General features: G+C 40.0%; 1 protein-coding gene across 3 annotated transcripts in view; it reads left to right on the forward strand.

Annotated features, from left to right (window-relative positions):
- The window catches only part of LOC124612790 (neural proliferation differentiation and control protein 1), a 1069883-nt gene that overhangs the window by 683236 nt on the left and 360413 nt on the right, over positions 1–26234 (forward strand). For all 3 annotated transcript variants that reach the window (XM_047141189.1, XM_047141190.1, XM_047141188.1), the window contains exon 5: positions 3195–3261. In XM_047141189.1, coding sequence (XP_046997145.1) covers positions 3195–3261 — 67 coding nt within the window. The remainder of the gene's footprint in view (positions 1–3194; positions 3262–26234) is intronic.

Below are 26234 nucleotides of genomic sequence, written 5' to 3' on the forward strand. Positions count from 1 at the left end.
CAAAATAATCAAACAAATAATAAACAATAAAACATCATAAAAGTATATTGAGTTGCAAAATAATGTACAATGAAATGCCCTAAACTACTGTGAAGAGTATCTGTGCTGTATACAAGAAGTTTGCCACAAGGAGGCTTCAACTCAGGTTTGAAAATCCGGTGTTTATGATTAAAATTTATGAGTCCTGCTGGTAAAATATTAAATATGAAGCTTACATAGCTGTATATAACTGTTTGTACCAAAATTAAGGCAGTATTATGTCATTTCAGTACCAACAAGAGGGTACGTAACAGGGATGACAAGATTAGATTCCGGAAACATTTTAGTGATGACATGGATGTAGTTTGCAAACAAACACCACAGATAGTTCTAACTGTCCTATTCTGATCTTATGATATTCTTTCAGACTACAGAGGGTTGCCACAAAATATCACACACTAGGTGATGATACAATGAAAGAAATTGATGTAAACAAGGTTTCCTTTTTCATTGTCAGTGAAAGTGGAGATTAGTCTTTTGGTTTAAATAACATTTCTACACAAAATGATATGTTCAACAAAACTTTCCCTCTATATTTAGTCCTAAGAGTTTGAAATTTTAAGTATCGCTGATTATTACCTCTATATGATAACAACATGTTTCTTTTATGGTGTTCTAGGTTGAAAATTTATGTTCTCTGTATAAGAGTAGTTAAGCAACAATCAGCTCCATGTAAGCTGCCAGTTGGTGTTTCTCACTAACCTATATACATAATCCTTTATGTTAGAATCAACATCTTTCACTGTGACAATAGTGTCATTTTCCTTTTTTTCTCTTTTTCCGATCAGTCTTCTGCTTGATTATATGCAACTCACCACAGTTCCTTTTCTACATCAATCTGTCCATCCTGAAGTACAGCTTACACCCCATGTCAGCACTGTACATATTCCAATGTGTGTTTCTCTTATTGATGTTTGCCTTCTGTGGCTGACTCTAGGACTAAGGGAGTAGTTCTGTGATGTGTAAATATATGACTACTATTACTATTTGTTCTCATAGGGCTTTCTGCATCTACGGAGCTGTGTATGAAGATATTAATTTTTTACTGTGGTACTATTTCCCTGTCCTTTGATTCAAAAATATCCTGCCTGGTTCTAGTTGTAGGATTCGAGAACATTATTCAACATGCTTTCACTGGAGATCTGGGAGAAAAAAGTTCTATAGTCCTATCTGGGACGTTCATATCCTTCTAAATTCAAACACTACTTCACAGTCCGTCTCTAATGATGTCATCATTGATAGACTCTGCAACTGTAGTTTACCTTTTCTATGGCACAGTCCTCAAATTTTCGTTCATATGAAGAGCTCTTTAAGCTGAATCACTTGTCTGTCTGAATTAGTTAAATATATGCTTATGATTTTGCTTGAAATTAATTGACGTGAACTATTTCTGTTCAGGAGGGTTGTGTGCCTTAATCTGTAAGTATGGAAACCTATAGGATCACTTTGATGTCCATCATGTCAGTCCATCCGACTGTTCAGAACTCTTTTTCTCAGAAATGTGTAGAAGTTCAAATTTATGTCACATATGAAGGTCTATGGTCTCTGGGAGGTGTAAAAATTTTGAGCTTCTAAGAATATAGAATATCTGAAGTCACATATTTTGATACTCAAAAACTCAATCAAAACCTTTAAGGTGCTTCCTGTTGACCTAGAATCATGAAATTTGGCATGAACTAAGATTTCACAATACAAGTAACGAAAAAATTTGGAAATCGTTGATTTGTAATTATATCACATGAAAAAATATTATTTTTTATCCATCTGTCTGTCTGTCTGTTTGCTGTTTGTCTATCCATCTTTTAAGACTCCTTTTTCTCTGGAACAGTTAGGCATATCAAGTTTAAAAATATATCACGTACTAAAGGCTATGGTTCTCTGGCAGTGTAAAAAATTCAAGCTTCTAAGTCAATGTAATGAAAACATTGTCATTTATGTCACATATTTTGATTCTTGAAAACTCACTCATCAAAACCTATAGGGAACTTCGTGTTAACCTAGAATCATGAAATTGGCAAGAAGCAGGGTTTCACAGTAAAAGTAAAGTAAAATATCTGAAACTTATTAAATTGTAATTCTATTACATAAAAAGATATCATTTGCCATTTGAACACACATTGTATTCATTATCTATTGGTAGCATAACAAACGAACTTTACTGCATGAAAACATAAAATAGAAGATGTAGTTATGTTGTAATAAGTAAATAAAAGATGTTTGATTAACTCTTCTCTCTCTACATATAAACTGAAGTCCCCTGCTCGTTTCATTTTGTGTGTCTGGCCTAGTGTGAGGAACTATTGGAGAAATTTTGATATGGTCATGGAATTCCTGGACCCAATATCTTGCCAGTATCGATATCGATAACAGCCAAAATCGTTGATATTCGCGTTTCCCAAGATGGATGAACTAAATATATACGCAACTAAGTTTGTGTGGAACGCTCAATGTACAAATCCTACTCATGATTGGCCAATATTTTTATATCGATGAAAGTATTTTGGTAAATATTATACTAGAGATAGGTAGATTTAAAATACTGAAATCTTGTAGAACAGCATTTATACAATTGGAGATAGGGTCTCAAGTCTAATTTTAGCAGAGAATACACTACTAAATATAATTTGCAGGGCCAGTAAAATCGTAATACATGTCAGATTAACAGTGACATTTATAATAGTCAAGAAAAATTATTTGTAATGTTATGCACTGAATTTACCTACTAGTGACTTGACTGATTATGCAGTGATTGTGTGAGAATCTGCAGTAGTTTTCGTATAAGATTTATTAACATTGAGAATACATGTTTCTTTTACGATTACTTGAAAGTAAGTATAACATGAAAATGACTGATAACACGAAAGTGCATCTGCAGTGGGAAGTAGTTTCAGAGATACCAGTAACCTATATGCGTTGATTATCTACTTATTAAGTGAAATATCTGATAGGTAACTCAACTAAGTTTGAGAGCAGGTTAAATTTGTTTCTTGTTGACATCTCATTTGGTGTTAAAGGTATCTTAGCTTAGTCATGTGGAATACTGAAGTAATGAAATATAAACTGAAAAATGAGCATCTTGAATGCTTGCACAATTTCATAAATAATACCGGAATTTGAAGGTAAAAGCTAATGCATGGTGCTTCTTTATTTTCCAGCTATAGTGGCCGGATGCAGTGCGGCAGCCATCGTTGGTATAATTGCCATAGGGATTAGCTGGTACCGGTGAGTGGCGCTTTCCAGTTTTTTCCATTATGTCATGCATGCGTAAACTTCAATAAATCCGTAATGAGAATAAAAGAAATCATTATATACGCAAAGGTGACAAGAAAGCCATAGTATCACCAACAATATAAGTTTAGTCGGGTTTTGTGTTAGTGGTATTCTTCGTATAGCGGTCTGAGTTACGAAACCGCTACCAGATGGCAGGAGCGCCGCATCAGTTCACCTGTTGCCGAGAGATGGCGGGCAAGTGAATGTAGCATCGTGGCGCAGTTCAGCTGCGTTGCTAGGCAACGTTTTCGCCTTACAGCAGCGTCCTTTCCACGTTAGCGTCAGACATTCCACGAAAACAATGAAAATATTAGAAAAGTGCAACACACATTCGTGATGACGTCGATGAAAAGAACTAACCCTATGGCCGATTATACCATCCCTTAAATAGAATTGCCAATAGATGTTTTCATCTTACCATACGAATTTCTGTTTATTTAAGGAAAATACCTTTTCAATTATATTAAATTATTATTTTCAATACAGTTTTGTTGGTCATTGCGTGATGAAACCTTAATGTTTACAGTTAAACTCCGGATTTCCATGATTACACAATTGGAAATTTCTGCATTTATTTTCAGATTTACTTCAAGAAACATCTATCGAATTTTCGTGTGAGAAGTACACTGAATTGAATTTTGGCACACAGATGTCTGAGGAACTTTTAATTGTTTCATTTGCATGTATCGTAAGGCAAGAAACTGACACAAGGCGCAGTGGCTTACATTTCGAAACCTGCTTGAATTATTGGGCGTGGCGGAAACATTCCTTGCTTTATTTCAGCCTTAAATGCTGTTAATGTGGCATTACTTCAACTATGATGAACTGTACGCAAGACTTAGACAATATACGGCGGAACCATCAACCCAGGAAGTAGATGTTCGTTAGCCTCTAGTCTTCTAGAAAAACGAGAGTAAAAGAAGCATACTGAATATTTACATTCCTGGAAACTTTTCAGTATTCTGAAGCTTTAGACAGGGTACAAAACTGTCGTACTAGCTGTAGTTACTACAATTCCTAATGATGAAGGAAGTATTACATTCTTCTTTATTTTTGTGCAAAATAGGAGTGACAAAGTAAGAGGGTGTGCCATGATTACAAAGGCGGAAACCGGGGCAACAACAACCAGAGAAGAAACTACATTTAGCCAGTACTGTATCGTAAATATACAAGTCACAATATATAGTAGCTAAACGAAATTGTTAATTTGCGCAGGCCAGCTGCAGTATCGAAATTGTTGTCGCTGTTTTAACAATGTACAGCTTAAGATTGTGTATGTATTCTATCAACTGAAGATGGGTGAAAGCCCGACGCGCGTGGTAGCATAAATAAAATTGCATTAAAAAGTGGCTTATTGCTGTATTTTTAAAATATTAGACTGTTCTTTGTCTCAGCACTCCAAATATGACACTTTTGAGAGCATTTTCCCGTTAGTGAGTGACGTTGACAGAAAGCATACTTCATAGGCAGAAAGTATATTCTGGATACAGCGTCGTGTAGGAGCTGGCGATGCTCTATACAGTTCAAACATATAAGTGTCACTTTTGTACCTTTGGATGGATATCTGCATTTACATCTATATTCTGCAAACCCCTGCGAAGTGCATGGTAGAGGGTACTTCCAGCTACACGACGTAATGAGATTTGTTGCAGTTCCAATGGCATATGCTGCGCGGGAAAAACGATTTGCTTAAAAATCTCCGAACACGCTATAACTTGTCTGATCTTCTCCTGACGGTCCCTAGAGAGAGACACGTAGGAGATTGTAGTATACTCCTAGATTTCTCACCCAACAATGATTCTTGAAACTTTATAAGTAGGCGTTCCCTTGATAATTGCCATGTAACTTCATGCGTCTGCTAGTTGAGGGTTTTCGTTTGATGCCTCATACCGTCGTATTTTGGTAATAAGTGTCAGTCTGGAGCAGAGTCAGATGCTTTTCGAATGTTGAGAAATACTGCACCTGCCTGAAGCCTTGATCCATGGCTTTGAGGATATTGCGTGAGATAATACGAGTTGGATTTCGTAACACCGATGTTCTTCAGAATCCAGGCGGGTCGTTGTGGGGAAGAACATATTGTGTTCTAGATAGCTCCGTTTGAGATATGAATGTATTCTAATATTGTGCAAAAGATGAATGTGGATTACTCCTGCTACAGTTCTTGTAGACAGGTTTGACGTGAGGTTAGTTCCAACTATTGAACAAAGTTTTTTGTTGGCGAGGTCTACGGTACAGCATGCTTAAAACAACCGCAGATTCTGTATGGCATCTGAAAGGAATTCTGAAAGGTCATGAAGCTTTGTTCATATTTAGCAATTACAACTATTACTCAACACCACTGACACTAATATATTTATTATTCATCCTAGCAATGGTGCGGGAATTAAACTGCGGCAGTACTCTTGGGCGGGATATTGCCACTGATATAATTGTAGATTTGTAATGAATTTTTAATCTAAGACAGTCTTTCGGATCATAAGGGAACTTTTATAGTACGTTCGTTTCTGTTCATGTTGCGAGTTATTTCATCATTTGCACAATAAATCGTAATGATGTGAAACGAGTCATTTTAAATTCAAATAACACTTCAATTTGTAAAGTCTGCACATTTACAAGTACTTTTTTCTTTTTTTATATGTAGTGATTTGAGTTGGTAGTTTCTCTCCACCAACTTTTACAAAATACAATAATAGAAATTATTTTACGGAAGAGAGGGAGTTGTCAAGGAGAAACATTTTCCAGTTCGTATCAAAATTTTACTTTGTTGTCTATTAGAAATTACGTATCTCTGGATAAATGATCAAAAATGTTTTCTTACGTCATGGTGGACCCCTTTTTGTGCTAAAGACAACCTTAATGTGGAGTAATGAATGTCATTTTTCATTCTGATATACTTATATACGTCATTGTCCCTTCTGAACCGCAATGGATTGTTTACAACAAACTTCATAAGGGGATAAATATACAGTGAAACAGTAGTCACTATCCCCAGCTCCTCTAACAAATGTCTATAACATGACTGTGGATGAGCACCACATCTTGTTCTTACAGCACCATTATGAGAAATTAAGACTAAAGATGAGCTAGCGAAGGACATTATTCTATATGACATTACTGAATGTAAACATGCAGAAAATGTCAGCTTATTGATTTGTCTCTCCACAAGACTCAAAAGGTTTTACGTCTAAATCTACATGTCTACTCTTCATTTCACACTTAAGTGCCTGGTAGGGGGTTCACTGAACTCCCTTAAAAATGCTTCTCTGTCGTTCCACTTTCGGACAGCACGTGGGAAAAACGAACACATAAATCTTTATGTGCGAGCTCCGATTTCTCTTATTTCATCATGATGATCATTTCTCCCTATGTAGGTTGGTGACAGTAAAATATTTACAGGTTCAGAGGAGAAAGATGGTGGTGATTGAAATTTCGTGAAAAAGATCTCGACCTAACAAATAAACCCTTTATTTTCATTATTGCCACTCCAACTTCCTTACCCGAAACGTGACGCCTTCTCCCCTATTTCGCGATAATACGAAGCGAGGTCCTCTTCTTTGAACTTTTTCGATGTCCTCCGTCAATCCCACCTGGTAAGGATGCCATTCGCACAGCAGTACTGTAGCACAGGACGAACAATCGTATTATATGCAGTTTCTTTAGTAGATTGTTGGAGCTCCTAACTGTAAGTGTTTTGCCAATAAAACACAGTGTTTTGTTTGCCTTCCATACAACATTATGTGCCGTTCCGAATTAAGTTGCACGTAATTGTACTCCCAAGGTATTTAGTAGAATATACAGCCTTTATATTTGTGTGATTTATCGTGTAACAGAAATGTAACGGATTTATTTTCCTACTCATGTTCATGACCACACTCTTTTCTTTATTCACAGACAATTGACGGTTTTCGCACTGCACAGATTCCGTGTTAAAGTCAGTTTTTAATTGCTTTCGATCTTCTAATTACTATACTAGACGGTAAATAACGGTAACATCTGCAAACAATCTAAAAGGGCTACTCAGATAGTCTCCTGAACTGTTTATACAGACTGGGAACAACAAAGGGAAACGCCGGACGTCATTTCTGTTTTACTCGATGATTTTAAGTCGATCACTACGTATTGTGACCTTCCTGACAGGAAATCACGAAGCCAGTCGCACAACTGAAGCGATACTCCATAGCCACGCAATTTGATTAAAAGTATCTTGTGAGGAACGGTGTCAAAAACCTTCCGGAATCTAGAAATATGGAATTAATTTAGATCCCCTGTCAGTAGGCGGGCCAGTGTGGCCGAGCGGTTCTAGGTGCTACAGTCTGGAACCACGCGGCCACTACGGTCTCAGGTTCGAATCCTGCCTCGGGCATGGATGTGTGTCATGTCCTTAGGTTAGTTAGGTTTAAGTAGTTCTAAGTTCTAGGGGACTGATGACCTCAGAGGTTAAGTCACGTAGTGCTCAGAACCATTTGAACCCTGTCGATAGGACTCTTTACTTCGTGCAAATAAAGAGCCAGTTGCGTTTCACAAGAAATATATTTTATGAATCCTTGCTGTGTATCAATAAACAGTTACTTCGAGGTAATTCGTAACGTTCGAACTTGGTGTGTGTTACAAAATCTTACAGCAAATAGACGTCAGTAATATGAGTCTGTAATTCAGCGTATTACTCTTACTTCCTTTCTTGACTATTGTTGTATACTGTGCAACTTTCCAGTATTTTGGTATGAATTTCTCGTCGAGCTGGCGGTTGGCTGGCTCTGAGCAGATGGCTCTGAGCACTATGGGACTTAACATCTATGGTCATCAGTCCCCTAGAACTTAGAACTACTTAAACCTAACTAACCTAAGGACATCACACAACACCCAGTCATCACGAGGCAGAGAAAATCCCTCACCCCGCCGGGAATCGAACCCGGGAACCCGGGCGCGGGAAGCGAGAACGCTACCTCACGACCACGAGCTGCGGACAGCTGGCGGTTGTATATGGTTCTAAGTGCAAATGTGGCTGAACAAAGTGGTTTTAGGAGTTCCAAAATGTGCTTTTTCCAGTGTAAATCTCGTCATTATGGACACCTCAAAAGTCTGAAGTTTCCAATCTGTTTAATGTTTTCTCACTATGTGTTACACATATCATTATTGTAATGTGTGTAGATGTATGTGATATGCCTTTTTGAAACTGAGAATGAGAACATTCGCAGAAAACAAGTCTATGTTACCTTTAGAAACATTGTTTTGATTTCTTCTACTCCTCTACGTATGCTTGGCTTTGTTACAATACTAAAGTCAGCTGCAAAAATAACTAAGCTGCTTGTATATTCGAGGGATGATCGTTTACGCATCTGAGGAACAATAGCTGACCTAAGCTGAGCCTTGGGAACCACATACGTGATTTCTCCTCAAGCAGAAGAATCTTATTTCATTGGTTTGGTTGAATTACGGTGTACAACTTTCTGCATTCTTTTGGTTAGCTATGACATTGTCCGTTGGTTGGCTATACCATCAGTTGCATAAAACCTCATTTAATCTAGGAGAATTTTGCGATTCACATAGTCAAATGCCTTAGGTAAGCCGCGGAAAAAAGCAGACGTTGCTATTTTGTTATTTGATGCTTGTAATGCTTGTAAAATTACGTGTAAATGTCATTCTCAATTGAGCACCTCTTCTGAAATCTAAACTGTGGTTCACTAAAGATATTATTCTTGCTAAGGTAAAATGCAACTCTAGAATACATCGCCTTCTCAAAAATTTTGGAAAATGATGTCAGTAGTGAAACAGGGTTGTCAGTTGCACTGTTTTATCGTAAAATATAAGCATTTTTTTCTCCATCACTGTCATTAGTTTCAATAGCTGCAGGAGCAGATTGAAAGCAATACCGAGAGACGGTGATGAGGCTATATGTTAACATTGTCAGTGGATGGTAGGTTCTCTTAAATGCTACGCATCACACTTTTCCCAGTTGCCTGTGCTGGGTGCATATCCGATGCTTTTGTATGCAACATATGAGTTAGCAGGAAGGCTTTATTGCTGGTAACGAACTTTTCGACACAAATCTTACGACTGTTAACGTCTGTAGACCGCAGAAAGTCACAAGCTTCAACCGAATCGTTGATATGAGCAAGAGTTTAGGACAGATGGTGCTTTAACACGACAAATGATACGGTGCTCCATTGCAGGCTGTTAATGAAGGTATAAGCAATAGATTCTCAGGCGTGTAAGTGGCTCGAAGACTTCTTGACTTATAGAATCCAGTATGTTGACCTCGACAGCGAGTGTTCATCAGAGACAAGGGTATGTCAGGAGTGCGCCAGGGAAGTGGGATAGGACCGATGTCGTTATCTGTATACATACAGTAAATGATTTGGCGGACAAGGTAGGCAGCAATTTACAGTTGTTTGCTGATGATGCTGCGGTGTACAGTAGCGTGTCGAATTTGCGTGAGGAGAATACAAAATCTCTAGTTGTGATGAGTAATATCTACCTCTAAATGTAGAAAAGTGTAAGTTAAGGCGATTATCTGTAAAAACAATCCCGTAATGTTCGAATATAGCATTAGCACTGTGCAACTTGACATAGGTCGACTGAATATCTAGTCGTAGCGTTGCAGAGCGATGTGAAATGGAGTGAGCACGTCAGGTTAGTAGTATTCACTACTTCCCGACTTCAGTTTATTGGGAGAATTGTGGGAAAGTGTAGCTCGTCTTTAAGGAAGACGGCATATACACTCCTGGAAATTGAAATAAGAACACCGTGAATTCATTGTCCCAGGAAGGGGAAACTTTATTGACACATTCCTGGGGTCAGATACATCACATGATCACACTGACAGAACCACAGGCACATAGACACAGGCAACAGAGCATGCACAACGTCGGCACTAGTACAGTGTATATCCACCTTTCGCAGCAATGCAGGCTGCTATTCTCCCATGGAGACGATCGTAGAGATGCTGGATGTAGTCCTGTGGAACGGCTTGCCATGCCATTTCCACCTGGCGCCTCAGTTGGACCAGCGTTCGTGCTGGACGTGCAGACCGCGTGAGACGACGCTTCATCCAGTCCCAAACATGCTCAATGGGGGACAGATCCGGAGATCTTGCTGGCCAGGGTAGTTGACTTACACCTTCTAGAGCACGTTGGGTGGCACGGGATACATGCGGACGTGCATTGTCCTGTTGGAACAGCAAGTTCCCTTGCCGGTCTAGGAATGGTAGAACGATGGGTTCGATGACGGTTTGGATGTACCGTGCACTATTCAGTGTCCCCTCGACGATCACTAGTGGTGTACGGCCAGTGTAGGAGATCGCTCCCCACACCATGATGCCGGGTGTTGGCCCTGTGTGCCTCGGTCGTATGCAGTCCTGATTGTGCCGCTCACCTGCACGGCGCCAAACACGCATACGACCATCATTGGCACCAAGGCAGAAGCGACTCTCATCGCTGAAGACGACACGTCTCCATTCGTCCCTCCATTCACGCCTGTCGCGACACCACTGGAGGCGGGCTGCACGATGTTGGGGCGTGAGCAGAAGACGGCCTAACGGTGTGCGGGACCGTAGCCCAGCTTCATGGAGACGGTTGCGAATGGTCCTCGCCGATACCCCAGGAGCAACAGCGTCCCTAATTTGCTGGGAAGTGGCGGTGCGGTCCCCTACGGCACTGCGTAGGATCCTACGGTCTTGGCGTGCATCCGTGCGTCGCTGCGGTCCGGTCCCAGGTCGACGGGCACGTGCACCTTCCGCCGACCACTGGCGACAACATCGATGTACTGTGGAGACCTCACGCCCCACGTGTTGAGCAATTCGGCGGTACGTCCACCCGGCCTCCCGCATGCCCACTATACGCCCTCGCTCAAAGTCCGTCAACTGCACATACGGTTCACGTCCACGCTGTCGCGGCATGCTACCAGTGTTAAAGACTGCGATGGAGCTCCGTATGCCACGGCAAACTGGCTGACACTGACGGCGGCGGTGCACAAATGCTGCGCAGCTAGCGCCATTCGACGGCCAACACCGCGGTTCCTGGTGTGTCCGCTGTGCCGTGCGTGTGATCATTGCTTGTACAGCCCTCTCGCAGTGTCCGGAGCAAGTATGGTGGGTCTGACACACCGGTGTCAATGTGTTCTTTTTTCCATTTCCAGGAGTGTATAATGCTAATGCAACCTATTCTTGAGTACTGATGAAATGTTTGTGATTCTCCCCCCTCCCCTCCCCCCTCTCCGATCTGAATAAAGGAAGATATCAAAGGAATTCAGAGACGAGCTGCTAGTTTTATTACTGGTAAGTTCGAACAACACGTAAGTGCTACGGCGTGCTTTGAAAATTCAAATGGGAATTCCTGGAGGGAAGGCTACATTTCTTTCGATGAACACAATTGAGACAGTTTAGAGAACCGGCATTTGATGCTGACTGCAGAACGATTCTACTGCTTCCAACACACATTGCGCTTAAGGATCACAAGGATAAGCTTCGAGAAATTACGCCTCATAAAGAGGCGTATTGACAGTCGTTTTTTCTTCGCTCTATTTGCGAGTGGGACCGGAAAGGAGATGGCTAATATTGGTGTGGCGTATACTCCGCCACACATCGTACGGTGGACAGCGGAATGTCTGTGTAGATGTAGATATACAATTAATAAAAATTGTGCCTGGATTCAACTGTAAAAGTAATTCAGTCAAATACCAAACTGAATGCCACCTGCTAGCTACGGCTCGCTTTAGTTTGAGGTCTGATTCTTTTCTCAGTCACTTCCTGCTACTTTGTGTTGAAAAAACATTCACACACAGTTGTGGTTAGCGCATATACTTCGTCTCCTTCTTTCCTACCAAACTAAATAATGTCGACAAAAGACGGTATGAAGTTTTCTTCCAACACTGTTTTGATTCCTTGAAGCGCACTTGCATCAGTACCTAGTGCTAATATTCCGTCAGTGTTTTTATTTCCCATTCACCTATTTAAGTGTGTAAGGATGTGCTGTAAATTAAAGCGCCCATGTCTGCGACTGACACCGCACTCATATAAGTTAATCTCCACAATAATTAACAGTAACTCTCACGTTTGAACTACATTGCGACCGTTCAGATAAGTGTCATGAATGTCAAAACTGTCCAATATATTGCTCGAAAAATATTGATCGTCTCTTTGTCACGTACGAATAGTTGCTGTTGTCGTGTTACATTTGTATTGTTATGTTTAAACTGTTTCAGCACCGTCGTATGTCAACTTCCCCAATCCCCTTCTCCCACCAGTTCGCAGACACGTGACGCACTGGAGCTGGCTAATTGCCTGCCGTGACGTCATTGGCAGCTTGCTGGTCTCTTTAATCCGTCGTTAGGACTCGCAACGAAAATGCGCGTAGCCTTGTCCACAGGGTGGACACGACCGTGCTGCAGCCACGCTATGCAAATTGCTGCTGACACCGCAGCGAATGAGCCTGTCTGCAGCCCGTGGAAGCAATTAGCTGTACATGACAGCTCTGCATGCTGTGTTTATGTGTGTGTGTGTGTGTGTGTGTGTGTGTGTGCGTACGTGTGGTGAAATGGGTGCGCGGTCGAGTCAAATACATTCGACAAGGATTTTGTTTATATTCCTGACAGGTGAAAAAGAGCCACTGCTGTATATTCTGCGTTTCCATGTAATTTGCACTGACATTGCCATTTACAGATGCCTCTCCGGTTCCTACCGTAAGTAAATTGCAAGTCCTCATTTCATATTCCACATTTCGCTTCAGCAAAATACAATGAACATTAATTTTTCGTGAAAAAGTATCGAATCGCTAATTGAACAGTTCACATGTCTTAGTACAAGGTTTCATGTGCGACGAACTCACCAGTTTTCTGATAACCGGTACGCTTTGGTTATGTACGAGGTGCGATCAGAACGTAACCGTAATGTTTGTTTTCTTCAATAATCTTTACTTATTCATCAACAATAAATTTATCCCCTTCAAAGTAATCCCCATCAGATATAACAGACGTGTGGCCAGCGCTTTTTTCCAGTCTTGAAAGCACTTCTGAAACTCATTTTTCGTTATGGCGTTCTGCTCCTTCAGCGATTCTGGTTTCATCTCATCACTGATGGCAAAACGACATCCTTTTATGATTCTCTTCAGCTTCGGGAATAGAAATAAGTCACAGGAGGCCATTGCCGGCGAATAAGGTGGCCGGGGCAACATAACGGTTTTATTTTTTACCAAAAAATCACGAACAAGCATTGATGTGTGAGCGGGAATATTATTAAGATGCAATTTCCACGGTTGGTTTTGCCACAGTTCTGGTCGTTTCCTTCGGACTGCTTCACGCTGACGGCGCATAACTTCCAGGTAATATTCGTTATTGACCACACGACCACAAGGGAGGAACTCATGATGCACTAACCCATTGCAATCGAAGCAACCAGTGAGAAAAACTTTCACATGCGATAGAACCTGTCAAATTTTTTTCGGTCTTGGGGCGGTTTTCGAGCAGTTTTCATTGGGACGATCGGGCCTTACATTCGATATCGTTCCAGTATAACCTTATTTCGTCACCTGTTATAACCTTCTCTAGAAATTCTCGATCTTTGTCTACTTCGTTCAGCATCTTCTGAGTGATGCCTACGTGCGGCGGTTTTGCTGCTAAACGTTTCGTGCCCATAACATCAGAATACACTGCTTGGCATGACCCAAAGGATATGGCGACATCACCATAAACCTCTCCGATGGTGAAACGGCGATAATTTAATGCAAATTCTTCGATCCATCTTTTTCTCCGAGCCGGCCGGAGTGGCCGAGCGGTTCTAGGCGCTACAGTCTGGAACCGCGCGACCGCTACGGTCGCAGGTTCGAATCCTGCCTCGGACTTGGACTGTGTGATGTCCTTAGATTAGTTAGGTTTAAGTAGTTCTAAGTTCTAGGGGACTGATGACTTCAGCAGTTAAGTCCCATAGTGCTCACAGCCATTTAAACCATTTTGTCTCCGAGTACTCGAAACTACGTATAACCTTTTCGACTATCAGCAATAAACTAAATATTCGAAACAGCAGAAAATTCAAAAATACAGCAGTAACAGATGTATCTACAAGATGTAAAAGTTTTCTGAAAATGGGATGTTTAAAGCCCACGAAATTAAAAAAAAAAAATTGCGTCACCTTTTGATCACACCTCGTACACGATTGCTCCTGCGTCTCTGAAAAGCTGGATGAGGAGCCGTATTAGCTCTTTCACTTGTAGACGGCGCTTTTGAGTACTCTTGTTGCCGTACCACGCACCGGCAGCAGCAGACCGCGGCTGTCCCGTCTGCCTGGGTTCTCGCCCTCATACTGTTACGTGAGTCTTTCGTTAACATGTTTTCATTAGATCGCTTTATCGTCTGTGTGTCTGTAGGTTGGGTACAAATTTTGCAACTGGTTTCAAACTAACTTCCCGATGAGCTATAGACCCAAAACTTTCAACATAGCCAGAACTGGATGAAAGTGTAGTATAAACTCATTAACTCATTTCTTGTCTGGAGTGTGGCAGGGATTACCTTGTGTGCTTCTGCTATTTCCCCCTTTTCCTCTTCCAGTTGCGAATGTTTCACGATAAGAACGATTGCTGGTAATCCTCCGTGGGAATTTGGATCTATCTAATTTTTACCTTTGCAGTCTTTTCGGGAGATATACAAAGGAGGAAGCTATCTACTGGTTGAGACAGGTGAAGAGACAATGAAATAAATCTGAAATTTACCATGTCCCTCTGTTGCAGACTCATAAAATTTTTCTAAATTGATTGAAAAATTTTACACGCAGAAGACTAAAAAGCAGAAAACAATTAGTTAAATAAAAAACTATTTTAATAAACACGTTTTTAGAATGGACTAAAAAGTATAAAATAATTTCTCCTAGACCCACGCAGACTCCTAGCCCCATACAGATAGTCCTGAAAATATGTTAAAGTTAAAACGAAAAACGTGAGACACATGCATTAGGTAAAACTAAGGAGTCAAGAGAATAGTTGTCATTAAGAAAACTCACTTACCAGTTGTGTGTTCCAAAACGATCAATCAGTCCGGCTGCATGTCAGAGAGACATGCCACACAACAGTTGATATCACCCCCCCTCCTCCCCCCCTCCCGCCGACGTTTTTAGTTATAAATTTTACAAGCATTTTCATAGCTATTAAAAATTCACTAGCACAAATTATCAGGCCTATCTGTATGGAGTTAGGCATCTGTACGGGTCTAGGAGAAATTATTTTATACCTTTTAGTCCATAAACGTGCTATATTAAAAAGATTTTCATTTAAAGAATTATTGTCAGTTGAGGTAATGTTAATTATTTCAGTTGCGTATTGTTAAGGGCGGAAATAAGTCATGACTGTATGTACTGAAACACTGTAATACAGTGAAAGCAGATAAAGTTCTTTTTTTTTTTGTTTGTGTGAAAATACACCAGCAGTAAACGCTGAAACATCCGTTACCAGTGACAATGCCACGCGTGAACACTATGGTGGGACTGGCACAAATGGAGTGACATGATTACTCACATTGTCCTCAGAAAACAGCATACCGCATGGGATTGTGAAGTCAGAATTTTTAAATGCAGTTTCAAGAGTAATACAACAATAGCCCCAACTGCTGACCATCATGAACGTAGAAGCCGTAGAAAATATCATCACCAGCAGCTGTGTATTATACCTAATTTTTCCTCTTCTTTTTCCTGGCATTCATCCTGTATTCTCACGGAACTGGCAATGTTAGTGGGGGGAAGGAATTTCTGTATCCTCTCTGCCTGCGTCTAGTGCTTTCCCACGTGAAAATGTACTGACGTATTTCGATGTTTGCGAATCGTGTACATGAGGCGATAAGTGGGTACCAGCCGGGTATTCGCCTAGTTTAACGTTATATATGCTAACCATGAAAAACATATATACATTGCCCCCACGTCAATTCATAACCTTCATAACCATGTAAAGACAGAGATGAAAAATACCAATAGAACATATTAATACTATGATATATGTTTTGAATTTCTGTTTGTTTTTCTATGTAAAAATATTTCTTATAATTAAAACCATAATATAAACGTTTGGTCATAGACTTTTGCTAAACAGACCAAACGGAAACCCTTCTGCTGTAAAACAAGCGGTTTATTTCTTATCTCTATTCTGTGGCGACAGTTTTTATCTGAGTGGAGAAAAGCCACACAAATGTCCCATTAGATCTTTATAAGAGTTGAAAGTGGTACAAATATTAGCAGTTTGTTTTTTGTATTCGGTAATGTAGAATTGTGTACTCCACAAAACATAACAACATAGTTAACATTTAAGAATTTTCAAAGCAGCTTTTACTATGAAAAACGAACTTATGAATTTACGGTATTCAAAGTGAATGAAGACTCTTCAAGCTGCTTTATCTGTTTTGCAGTCCTTTATTGGGAACATTATGGGCTCCGCACCGTTACAAGAACATCCTCAGATGATGGACTGTTCTTTGTAACACGATTTTATAGAAAACGTAAAAATTTTAAAATTATTCCAAAAATATTTGCCACGCATGCATTAACTAGCTATTGCGAAAAAAAAGGAAAAATAAGGTACTCACACGGTTAGCACTCAAAGAGACGGGAAGGTACGATGTCCCATAGTTCAGTTGTAAATGGGAAATGTTAATCCATTGTAGGCTGTTATCAGTAGAAAAATTGACATTAAGCACCAGTCAGTGAGTGTCAAACTTGTCACGCTGGATGATAAGACCTAATATAAAAAATAATTACAACAATTAAAGCTTATTGCTAAAGCGTGTAAAAAAACTTTAACTATGTTCGCGGTATCTGACGTCTGCAGCTTCTTTTGGCAGATTGCCTGTCGCGCTACAACAACTATTAGTGAACTGTTGCTGAGTAAGTACCTAAATTTTCCTATAATACAAGCAGTAATAAACACGTGTAATGGAGATTGTGAGGATTAAATATGTGTTTCAGGTATTAGTAAGATACACTTTTGTAATTTCTACTATTCTCAAAGCCCACTCACTAAAGTAGTTGATTTTAAATTTTAAAATATAATTATTTACAATCTGTTAGACAGGTCTGATGAAAGAGCCATCTAGTGGCTGCAACGCAATCTACAAATGTTGCCTTTCCAATAATACCTGTCAATTGTACTTTATACACCATTTAAAGTGGAAATTCTTCAGTATGTGTCCAGCTTATGTAAACAAATGTGCTATTGTGTACCGTATTTGTGTCATGTAACAAGCATCTGTGATCAAAATGTATACGGACATAGTCTTTTGGACACGGTGCTGTATGTTTTTAAATATTTTAGCGATGACAAACATTTATAATGTGCTAAGTTTTATTCACTTGACATCTTGTACATGGGTTTCAACTAAAACTGAACATGTTTTACTACCAAAAAATGTTCAAGGTATGTAAATGAACAGGGTGTCAATCTGTTCCTACTTTTTTTAATTTTTTTTGTATCACCAAAATAAAGCTTATCAAATGAGACATATTCCACGTACTGCATTTTCTTACAAACCTGGAGATTACGGCTAAGACTATTTGTCTTGAAAAAGAAATATTTTGTGCGATCTTTTCTTTTGAATGGCTTTTAACAATTAAAACAGAACGCCCTTCATAACTCTCATAATGAGAAAATTCGGTTATTTACTTTCCTAGAACACTCAGGTTACATACCGCGAACCTGCAGACGTTACATACCATGAATATCGTTAACGGTTTTTTACACATTTCTTAGCAATAAATTTTAATGGCTGTAATAATTCTTTTAGTAGGTATTATCAGCCCTCGTGTCCAGTTTTACAATCGCCTATAGGTACTTAATGTAAGTTTTACTGTTGACAACGGCCTATAATGGATTAACATTTCCGATTTACAACTGAACTGTGAGACATCTTAGCTTCCCGACAGTTTGAGAGCTAATCATATGAGTATTTTTTTTCACAGTTTTTCAAGTAATGCACGTTTGACAAATATTTTTAAGATTTCTAGCAAAATTTTTATCTTTTTTATAAAATTCTATTCTACAGAATGCATTTTAATTAAGAATGCGGCGCCTGAGGATGGACCTCTAACAGCGTTTCCAATAAAGAACTACCAAACAGCTAAAGCGGCTTGAAGAGTGATCATTTTCCGCGAATTCCATCAATTCACAAAACTTTTCTTAGTAAAAAAGATCTGAAGATTCTTAAATATTAGAAATGTTCTTTTTTAGCTGTGACTGCCCTATGTCAAAATAGTATTTTATGACTGTAACTTCGTAAGTTAGTTTATGTTAGTTCAAGTAGTGTGTAAGTCTAGGGACCGATGACCTCAGCAGTTTGGTCCCTTTAGAATTCACATACATTTGAACATTTTGACTGTAGCTTCAGTGAGTCACAATTAGAGTCGGTCAACTCATACAAATTGCTGTAATACTTTCTAGAACATGCACTGGAACGATTGCTTAGGCTCGGTCTAGTTAAACTGGGTGGCTAAGTTTGGTTCATTGATAGCATTGTTGGAAAACGCAATCGGCCTACAAAGGCGACTGCTTACAAATCACTTGTACATTCCATCTTAGAATTTTGCCCAACTGTGTGGAATCCGTGTCAGACTGGACTAACAGGAGGTGCTGTCACTGGTTTGGTTTGACTCACGCCAGATCCTCAAGGAAGTGTTGAAAAACGTGAGTTTGCAGATACTCGTAGACAGACAGCAATCATCCTGCGAAAGACTACTTACAAATTGCCTGGGAGTAGCATTGGAAGAATCTGGAGATGTTCTTCGTCGCCATAAGAATCGCTCCCGTGAAGAGAAAATTACATAATGCACACAGACTTTTAAGAAGTCATTTTTCCCGCGCTCAATAACGGTTGCAGTGAGAAGTGGCTCTGAGTGGTACCACTCACTTGATAGTGGATTGCAGAGTGTATACGTTAATGTAAATGTCCCACTGTTCGCTGTTTGTTCATCATGAATGTGGAATGTGGCCGAACTAATTATAACTTGTCGACGTTTCCTACTCTATAAGGTAATGAATGTGGCTTAGTTAGCACAAATATAAATAGTTTGCCTACTAAAATTTCGAATTACAATTTACGGTGTACCTCATCTGCTCGTATTTACAACTTATATTTTGCCACATTTTGCTGGAATGTAGTGTAAACAGTGTGTTAAAATCTGACTTGCTGGGATTGTACACCACAAACACCACAATCGTTTAGTTACTTTAGTTTAGGGTTCAAAATGGTTCAAATGGCTCTGAGCACTATGCGACTTAACTTCTGAGGTCATCAGTCGCCTACAACTTAGAACTACTTAAACCTAACTAACCTAAGGACATCACACACATCCATGCCCGAGGCAGGATTCGAACCTGCGACCGTAGCGGTCGCTCGCCTCCAGACTGTAGCGCCTAGAACCGCACGGCCACTCCGGCCGGCTTTAGTCTAAGGGTCTTCAAGATTTCTGTGTGGTGCATACGGAATCAGATTATTGTCGCAAGTACTACACTTTTGACCTCAAAGTTTACTTTAGTTTTTGGTTCCTTGCTTTCAGTGAATCTTATGAATTCTATTCAGCAGGTAAACAGACGTAAAGTGTCAACGGAGATTAAAATTGTGAATAAAGAAGTGAAAAGGGAAATGTACTACAAAAAATCCGCACACTCAGTACGGATTGCCTATTTTCTTTAAATTAAAAACAAAATGTTTATGCCAGAATACCATGGAAGATCATGCAACTGTTATTATATAAAGCTCATCATTAGATATGAATTAAAAATTAATATTTCAGCTTATATAGGTATGACACTAGACATCATTTTCAAGGACTGTTGACACATAATCGCATGATGACAGTCCGCGGATACGCATAATTTACGGTAAAGTGAACTTGAATAAAAGCGCAAATGGGTGTTATGGTATGATTTAATCATAACGGTTTCGGAGCGTTAAAGCAGCATCTTCAGGTGGTTAGTAGTGTCACATGGGTTAGCACACGGTGATGCCCCCAACGTTCGTTGTCACAGAATCCAACCCCATGAAGAGCGGAAGTCATCACCAAATAATAATCGGCAGAGTATCGGGGTGAATAGTCCAGGGAATGAGGCACCTATTGGGGTTGCCACGAGGGTAAAGCATCTGTGGCTGCCCATATTAAGTATGTTACGCATAATTTACATTTGCTGTTAAAAGATAAAGTATGACCTAGACAGTTCTTTCCTTGTATAAGATTATCCAGTGAAAACTGTTCTCATTGTCTGCCTCCATCTACAATTCACGGAAAAAAGATGTCGAAACAAGTTTTTACCAATACAATTTATCCCTTTCTGTGCAAGAGTAAGGTTGGGTTGTAGGTTCCTTGTGTTACATTTATGAATGCTACCAATATTTTCAAGCTGTTTCTGGTTTTTGAAAGCAAACTTTGTAAGATAGTAAAATTGTTGTGAGATTATTGTCAGTTTTCCTAAAAAGTTTCCCACATGAGGTTTGATGATAGACGCTGGATTACAGACATCCATACAGTACGTTTCTGTGTAATGAAGACTTCGTAGAATCACTCCATGAAACTATTCCTCATGGAACTGATAAACGGAAGTATGCAGAGTAAGCCAACTATGTGATGCTTTCATCACCAAAACCAGCAATTACACTTCCAACAAATGTTTCAGAACTCAAGCGTTTGAGAAAATCTATAATACGCGATTCCAATTCAAGCTCTGATCATTCTCCACACGCAGATATTAAAATATTCAGTTTTATGTATTTTCATTCCTTCGTGACAAGTTACTGGTGATGGCAGTATATACTGCCTTATGCAGAACTGAATGAACTGTGCTTTATATATCTGACCACTCATTTTTCTAAACTTTTCGTTTACTGCTGCTATGTTGTTGCACTTTATTGTTCTTTATTATGATGCCTGAATCATCAGCAAAAAAAAGTGAGATGGAAGGTCATTTACATATAGCAAACACAGCAGTGGCCCACGTATTGAACCTTGTGGAACAACAACAAAACCTGGAGTGCACGGTGAGACGTAAATTCTAATAGCGTTCCTCAGAGAAGTCACATGTTGGTGAATCTCCGAGCTTAAGATTTATGCACTGTCCCTTTGCTACACAGTATTTCGTGTATGTAAATGTCACAGTATTTCACAACGTTATAAGCAAAGTAAATCGTAAGACTGTTTTATTTCGTTATGTGCGGCTTCCAGGCGCCCACGTAGATCGTGATGGAAATGAAATTCACCGCAGGAGCAAGCTGCAACAGTATTTCATGGGCGCTCTTCCTGTATCATGGCATGGAAATCGCGTGTATACATTTATTTCGAGTGACAGCTGCCCCTGTAAAACCACACACACACACACACACACACACACACACACACACACACACACACACGTGCAGCGTTTCTTTTTGCTTCTGTCTAACTTCGGTAGGTCCTATCCGATGTGACATTTTATAGTCAGCAGAGAGGCTGCATGGCTTGTGACCTAGCTGTGGACTGAATGCTAACTCCGAACAAACAGGCAGAGGGACAAAGAAAAACTTTAAATCAGTGCGTCGCTACGAGAGTCGAGCACAGTGAATGCACCGTTTTTTGAGGCAGCGGTTTGCACAGAGGGTGGGATGGGACACGCTTGTCCGTTTTATTTGCCCACCTGCGAGAGGCCACGTTGACAAGGTGCAATCGACGACCAATCAGCGTGTTGGAGAACTCAAAGGCGTTCAGTGCCTGCGCTTTTTGCATCCGTCGCATTAGCAGACTGCAAAGCTTTCAGCAAACACAAGTTGCTCTGTCTAAATAGACTCTTCCAGTGTGTATCTCTGTGCGTCAGCTGCCAACGCTAAAACTGTGTTTTTGACTTTTTAGTTACTGTCTGTCTGTCTGTCTCTCTCTCTCTCTCTCTCTCTCTCTCTCTCTCTCTCTCTAACCAGGAAACTGGGATATGTGCACAGAAGGTACCATTACTTCAGAAGTCTACCGTCATCGTCATATCACGCTGTAACAGTGTAGCTGGTTATTATTATTTAATGTCCAAGCGCTTAACATTGCACAGTGTTTTCGTTACTAGATTAATTTTTTTTTCCGCCCGTCTCCGAAGCATCAATACTGGTGCCTCTAGAGCGAAAGCATCAGCCGTCAGGATGGGCTTTTGAAATGGACGCTGCTGATTTCATTCCCTATCCTCGAATAAAACGAGTTTCAGTTCCATCTGTCATTACTGCACTGTAGATCAGATGTTAAACACTAATTTCAATGACGTAGTCTGATACTGAGTCACAGGCCTCACCATATAGCGCGTGGAAATCAAGCTCTGCAAAAGTTTGATAGCTGAATACACAGCAGGAAGCCAACGTCACTACTGCAAGTAACGTGAGCACGAATCAGTACCGATGAACAAAGCCAGAATTGTTTTACATAGCAACATACAATCCAGTAGTGTTAGTCCAAGCTCAGAAAGCGAGGTTACGATTATATTCCCGAGTTGGTGTAACTATGGCTTCAGTAATGAAATATGAGCTGGTAGATCCAACTACAGTACCGGGTTTTTATTTCCAATAGAGCAGCAACGGCCATTCCCACGTGACTGAACAATTTATATAGAGTTAGTATAGCCAGCTTGTCACCAGTTATATTTCTGGCCCACCTTGCTGCTGCTCATACACTGACTGCTGCCGTTAGCCGCCTCTATTAAAGAAGTGAACTCCACTACCTCACCTGCTGCCGAGGTACAGCACTTGCTCCAAACTGAACGTCTCGATTTCTCAGCAACAGAAATTGTAAGAAAAACATGTAAAAAGTATCGTTTATGACGAGGGTAAACCCCAGTTTTCATGCTACTGTCATTTATTATCAGCGAAAGCGATAGATTTTTCACGTTTTCTGTTACAGCAGCCAGCTCGAATAACTAGCTTTGTCCTAGGTGGATTTAAACTGTTCATCTAGAACTCCATGCTGCGACATCAGAAAAAAGGAACCAATCTTTGGTCGGAAAATATCGTTTTTACAAGTAGAAACAAAAGCTGCAGGACATCCACCAGAATTCTGGAGCAGTTTCCGTTAGCGACATTTAAATGAAACCAGCTGAAATAAATCATCTACTAGTACAGAAACCATGCTCCGCTGTGTACAAGGTACATTTGAGAGATCAGACATTAAAAGTGTGTTTACTGCAAGGTTTACTTTTCCAGTTCTTTCGTGAACTCTCATTTACCTTAGAGACAGAACCGCACAATGTAATACTTATACTATGCGCGAAGTATTATTGTTGCAATTTTGTTGAGGAGTCATTACTGAAGGAAAGTATTGTGCGAATCATGTGTCTTAAGAATAATGGACGTTCAGAAAGTAGTATCCTCTGCACAGTTGTAACACCCAAGCTTGAAGCGTACACATTAAGCTTGCCACAGCTAACCATCCATACATGCATATGTCGATTATAGTGCAATTGATATATATGTCATGTAGAGATTACTGTATTTATTTTTTCTGTACTTTCTGCAAAAACATACCACTAGCACATAAAGCACTTACTATTTGCTTTTGAAATTGATGAATTTACTCTGTAAGACGAAAAACGACGCACCACGAAGGAATTATCAGAATGGGACGGAAACTGGTAAATGTCATGTACATGTACAGACAAGGAAAGAATTACAATTTAAGAAAAATTGGATGATTTATTGAAGAGAAAGAACTTTACAAATTGAGTAGATCAATAACGCGTTGTTACGCAAATAGTGGACTCTGACCACAATCTATTGGTTATGAACTGTAGATTAAAATTGAAGAAACTGCAAAAAGATGGGAATTTAAGGAGATGGGACCTGGATAAACTGACTAAACCAGAGGTTGTACAGAGTTTCAGGGGGAGCGTAAGGGAACAAATGGCAGGAATGGGGGAAAGAAATACTGTAGAAGAAGAATGGGTAGCTTTGAGGGATGAAGTAGTGAAGGTAGCAGAGGATCAAGTAGGTAAAAAGACGAGGGCTAGTAGAAATTCTTGGGTAACAGAAGATATATTGAATTTAATTGATGAAAGGAGAAAATATAAAAATGCAGTAAATGAAACAGGCGAAAAGGAATACAAACGTCTCAAAAATGAGATCGACAGGAAGTGCAAAATGGCTAAGCAGGGATGGCTAGAGGACAAATGTAAGGACGTAGAGGCTTATCTCACTAGGGGTAAGATAGATACTGCCTACAGGAAAATTAAAGAGACCTTTGGAGATAAGAGAACCACTTGCATGAACATCAAGAGCTCAGATGGAAACCCAGTTCTAAGCAAAGAAGGTAAAGCAGAAAGGTGGAAGGAGTATATAGAAGGTCTATACAAGGGCGATGTACTTGAGGACAATATTGTGGAAATGGAAGAGGATGTAGATGAAGATGAAATGGGAGATACGATATTGCGTGAAGAGTTTGACAGAGCACTGAAAGACCTGAGTCGAAACAAGGCCCCGGGAGTAGACAACATTCCATTAGATTTACTGACGGCCTTGGGAGAGCCAGTCCTGACAAAACTCTACCATCTGGTGAGCAAGATGTATGAGACAGGCGAAATACCCTCAGACTTCAAGAAGAATATAATAATTCCAATCCCAAAGAAAGCAGGTGTTGATAGGTGTGAAAATTACCGAACTATCAGTTTAATAAGTCACGGCTGCAAAATACTAACGCGAATTCTTTACAGACGAATGGAAAAACTAGTAGATGCCGACCTAGGGGAAGATCAGATTGGATTCCGTAGAAATATTGGAACACGTGAGGCAATACTGACCCTACGACTTATCTTAGAAGCTAGATTAAGGAAAGGCAAACCTACGTTTCTAGCATTTGTAGACTTAGTGAAAGCTTTTGACAATGTTGACTGGAATACTCCCTTTCAAATTCTGAAGGTGGCAGGGGTAAAATACAGGGAGAGAAAGGCTATTTACAATTTGTATAGAAACCAAATGGCAGTTATAAGAGTTGAGGGGCATGAAAGGGAAGCAGTGGTTGAGAAGGGAGTGAGACAGGGTTGTAGCCTCTCCCCGATGTTATTCAATCTGTATATTGAGCAAGCAGTGAAGGAAACAAAAGAAAAATTCGGAGTAGGTATTAAAATCCATGGAGAAGAAATAAAAACTTTGAGGTTCGCCGATGACATTGTAATTCTGTCAGAGACAGCAAAGGACTTGGAAGAGCAGTTGAACGGAATGGATAGTGTCTTGAAAGGAGGATATAAGATGAACATCAACAAAAGCAAAACGAGGATAATGGAATGTAGTCGAATTAAGTCTGGTGATGCTGAGGGTATTAGATTAGGAAATGAGACACTTAAAGTAGTAAAGGAGTTTTGCTATTTGGGGAGAAAAATAACTGATGATGGTCGAAGTAGAGAGGATATAAAATGTAGACTGCCAATGGGATGGAAAGCGTTTCTGAAGAAGAGAAATTTGTTAACATCGAGTATAGATTTAAGTGTCAGGAAGTCGTTTCTGAAAGTATTTGTATGGAGTGTAGCCATGTATTGAAGTGAAACATGGACGATAAATAGTTTAGACAAGAAGAGAATAGAAGCTTTCGAAATGTGGTGCTACAGAAGAATGCTGAAGATTAGATGGGTAGATCACATAACTAATGAGGAGGTGTTGAATAGGATTGGGGAGAAGAGAAGTTTGTGGCACAACTTGACTAGAAGAAGGGATCGGTTGTTAGGACATGTTCTGAGGCATCAAGGGATCATCAATTTAGTATTGGAGGGCAGCGTAGAGGGTAAAAATCGTAGAGGGAGACCAAGACACGAATACACCAAGCTGATTCAGAAGGATGTAGGTTGCAGTAGGTACTGGGAGATGAAGAAGCTTGCACAGGATAGAGTAGCATCAAACCAGTCTCAGGACTGAAGACCACAACAACAACAACAACGCAAATAGTTATTCGGCTAGGCATAAATTGATAGAGTTGTTGGATATCCTCC

The sequence above is a fragment of the Schistocerca americana genome, chromosome 4 (assembly GCF_021461395.2).
Source record: "Schistocerca americana isolate TAMUIC-IGC-003095 chromosome 4, iqSchAmer2.1, whole genome shotgun sequence".
Classification (NCBI taxonomy): Eukaryota; Metazoa; Arthropoda; class Insecta; order Orthoptera; family Acrididae; genus Schistocerca; species Schistocerca americana.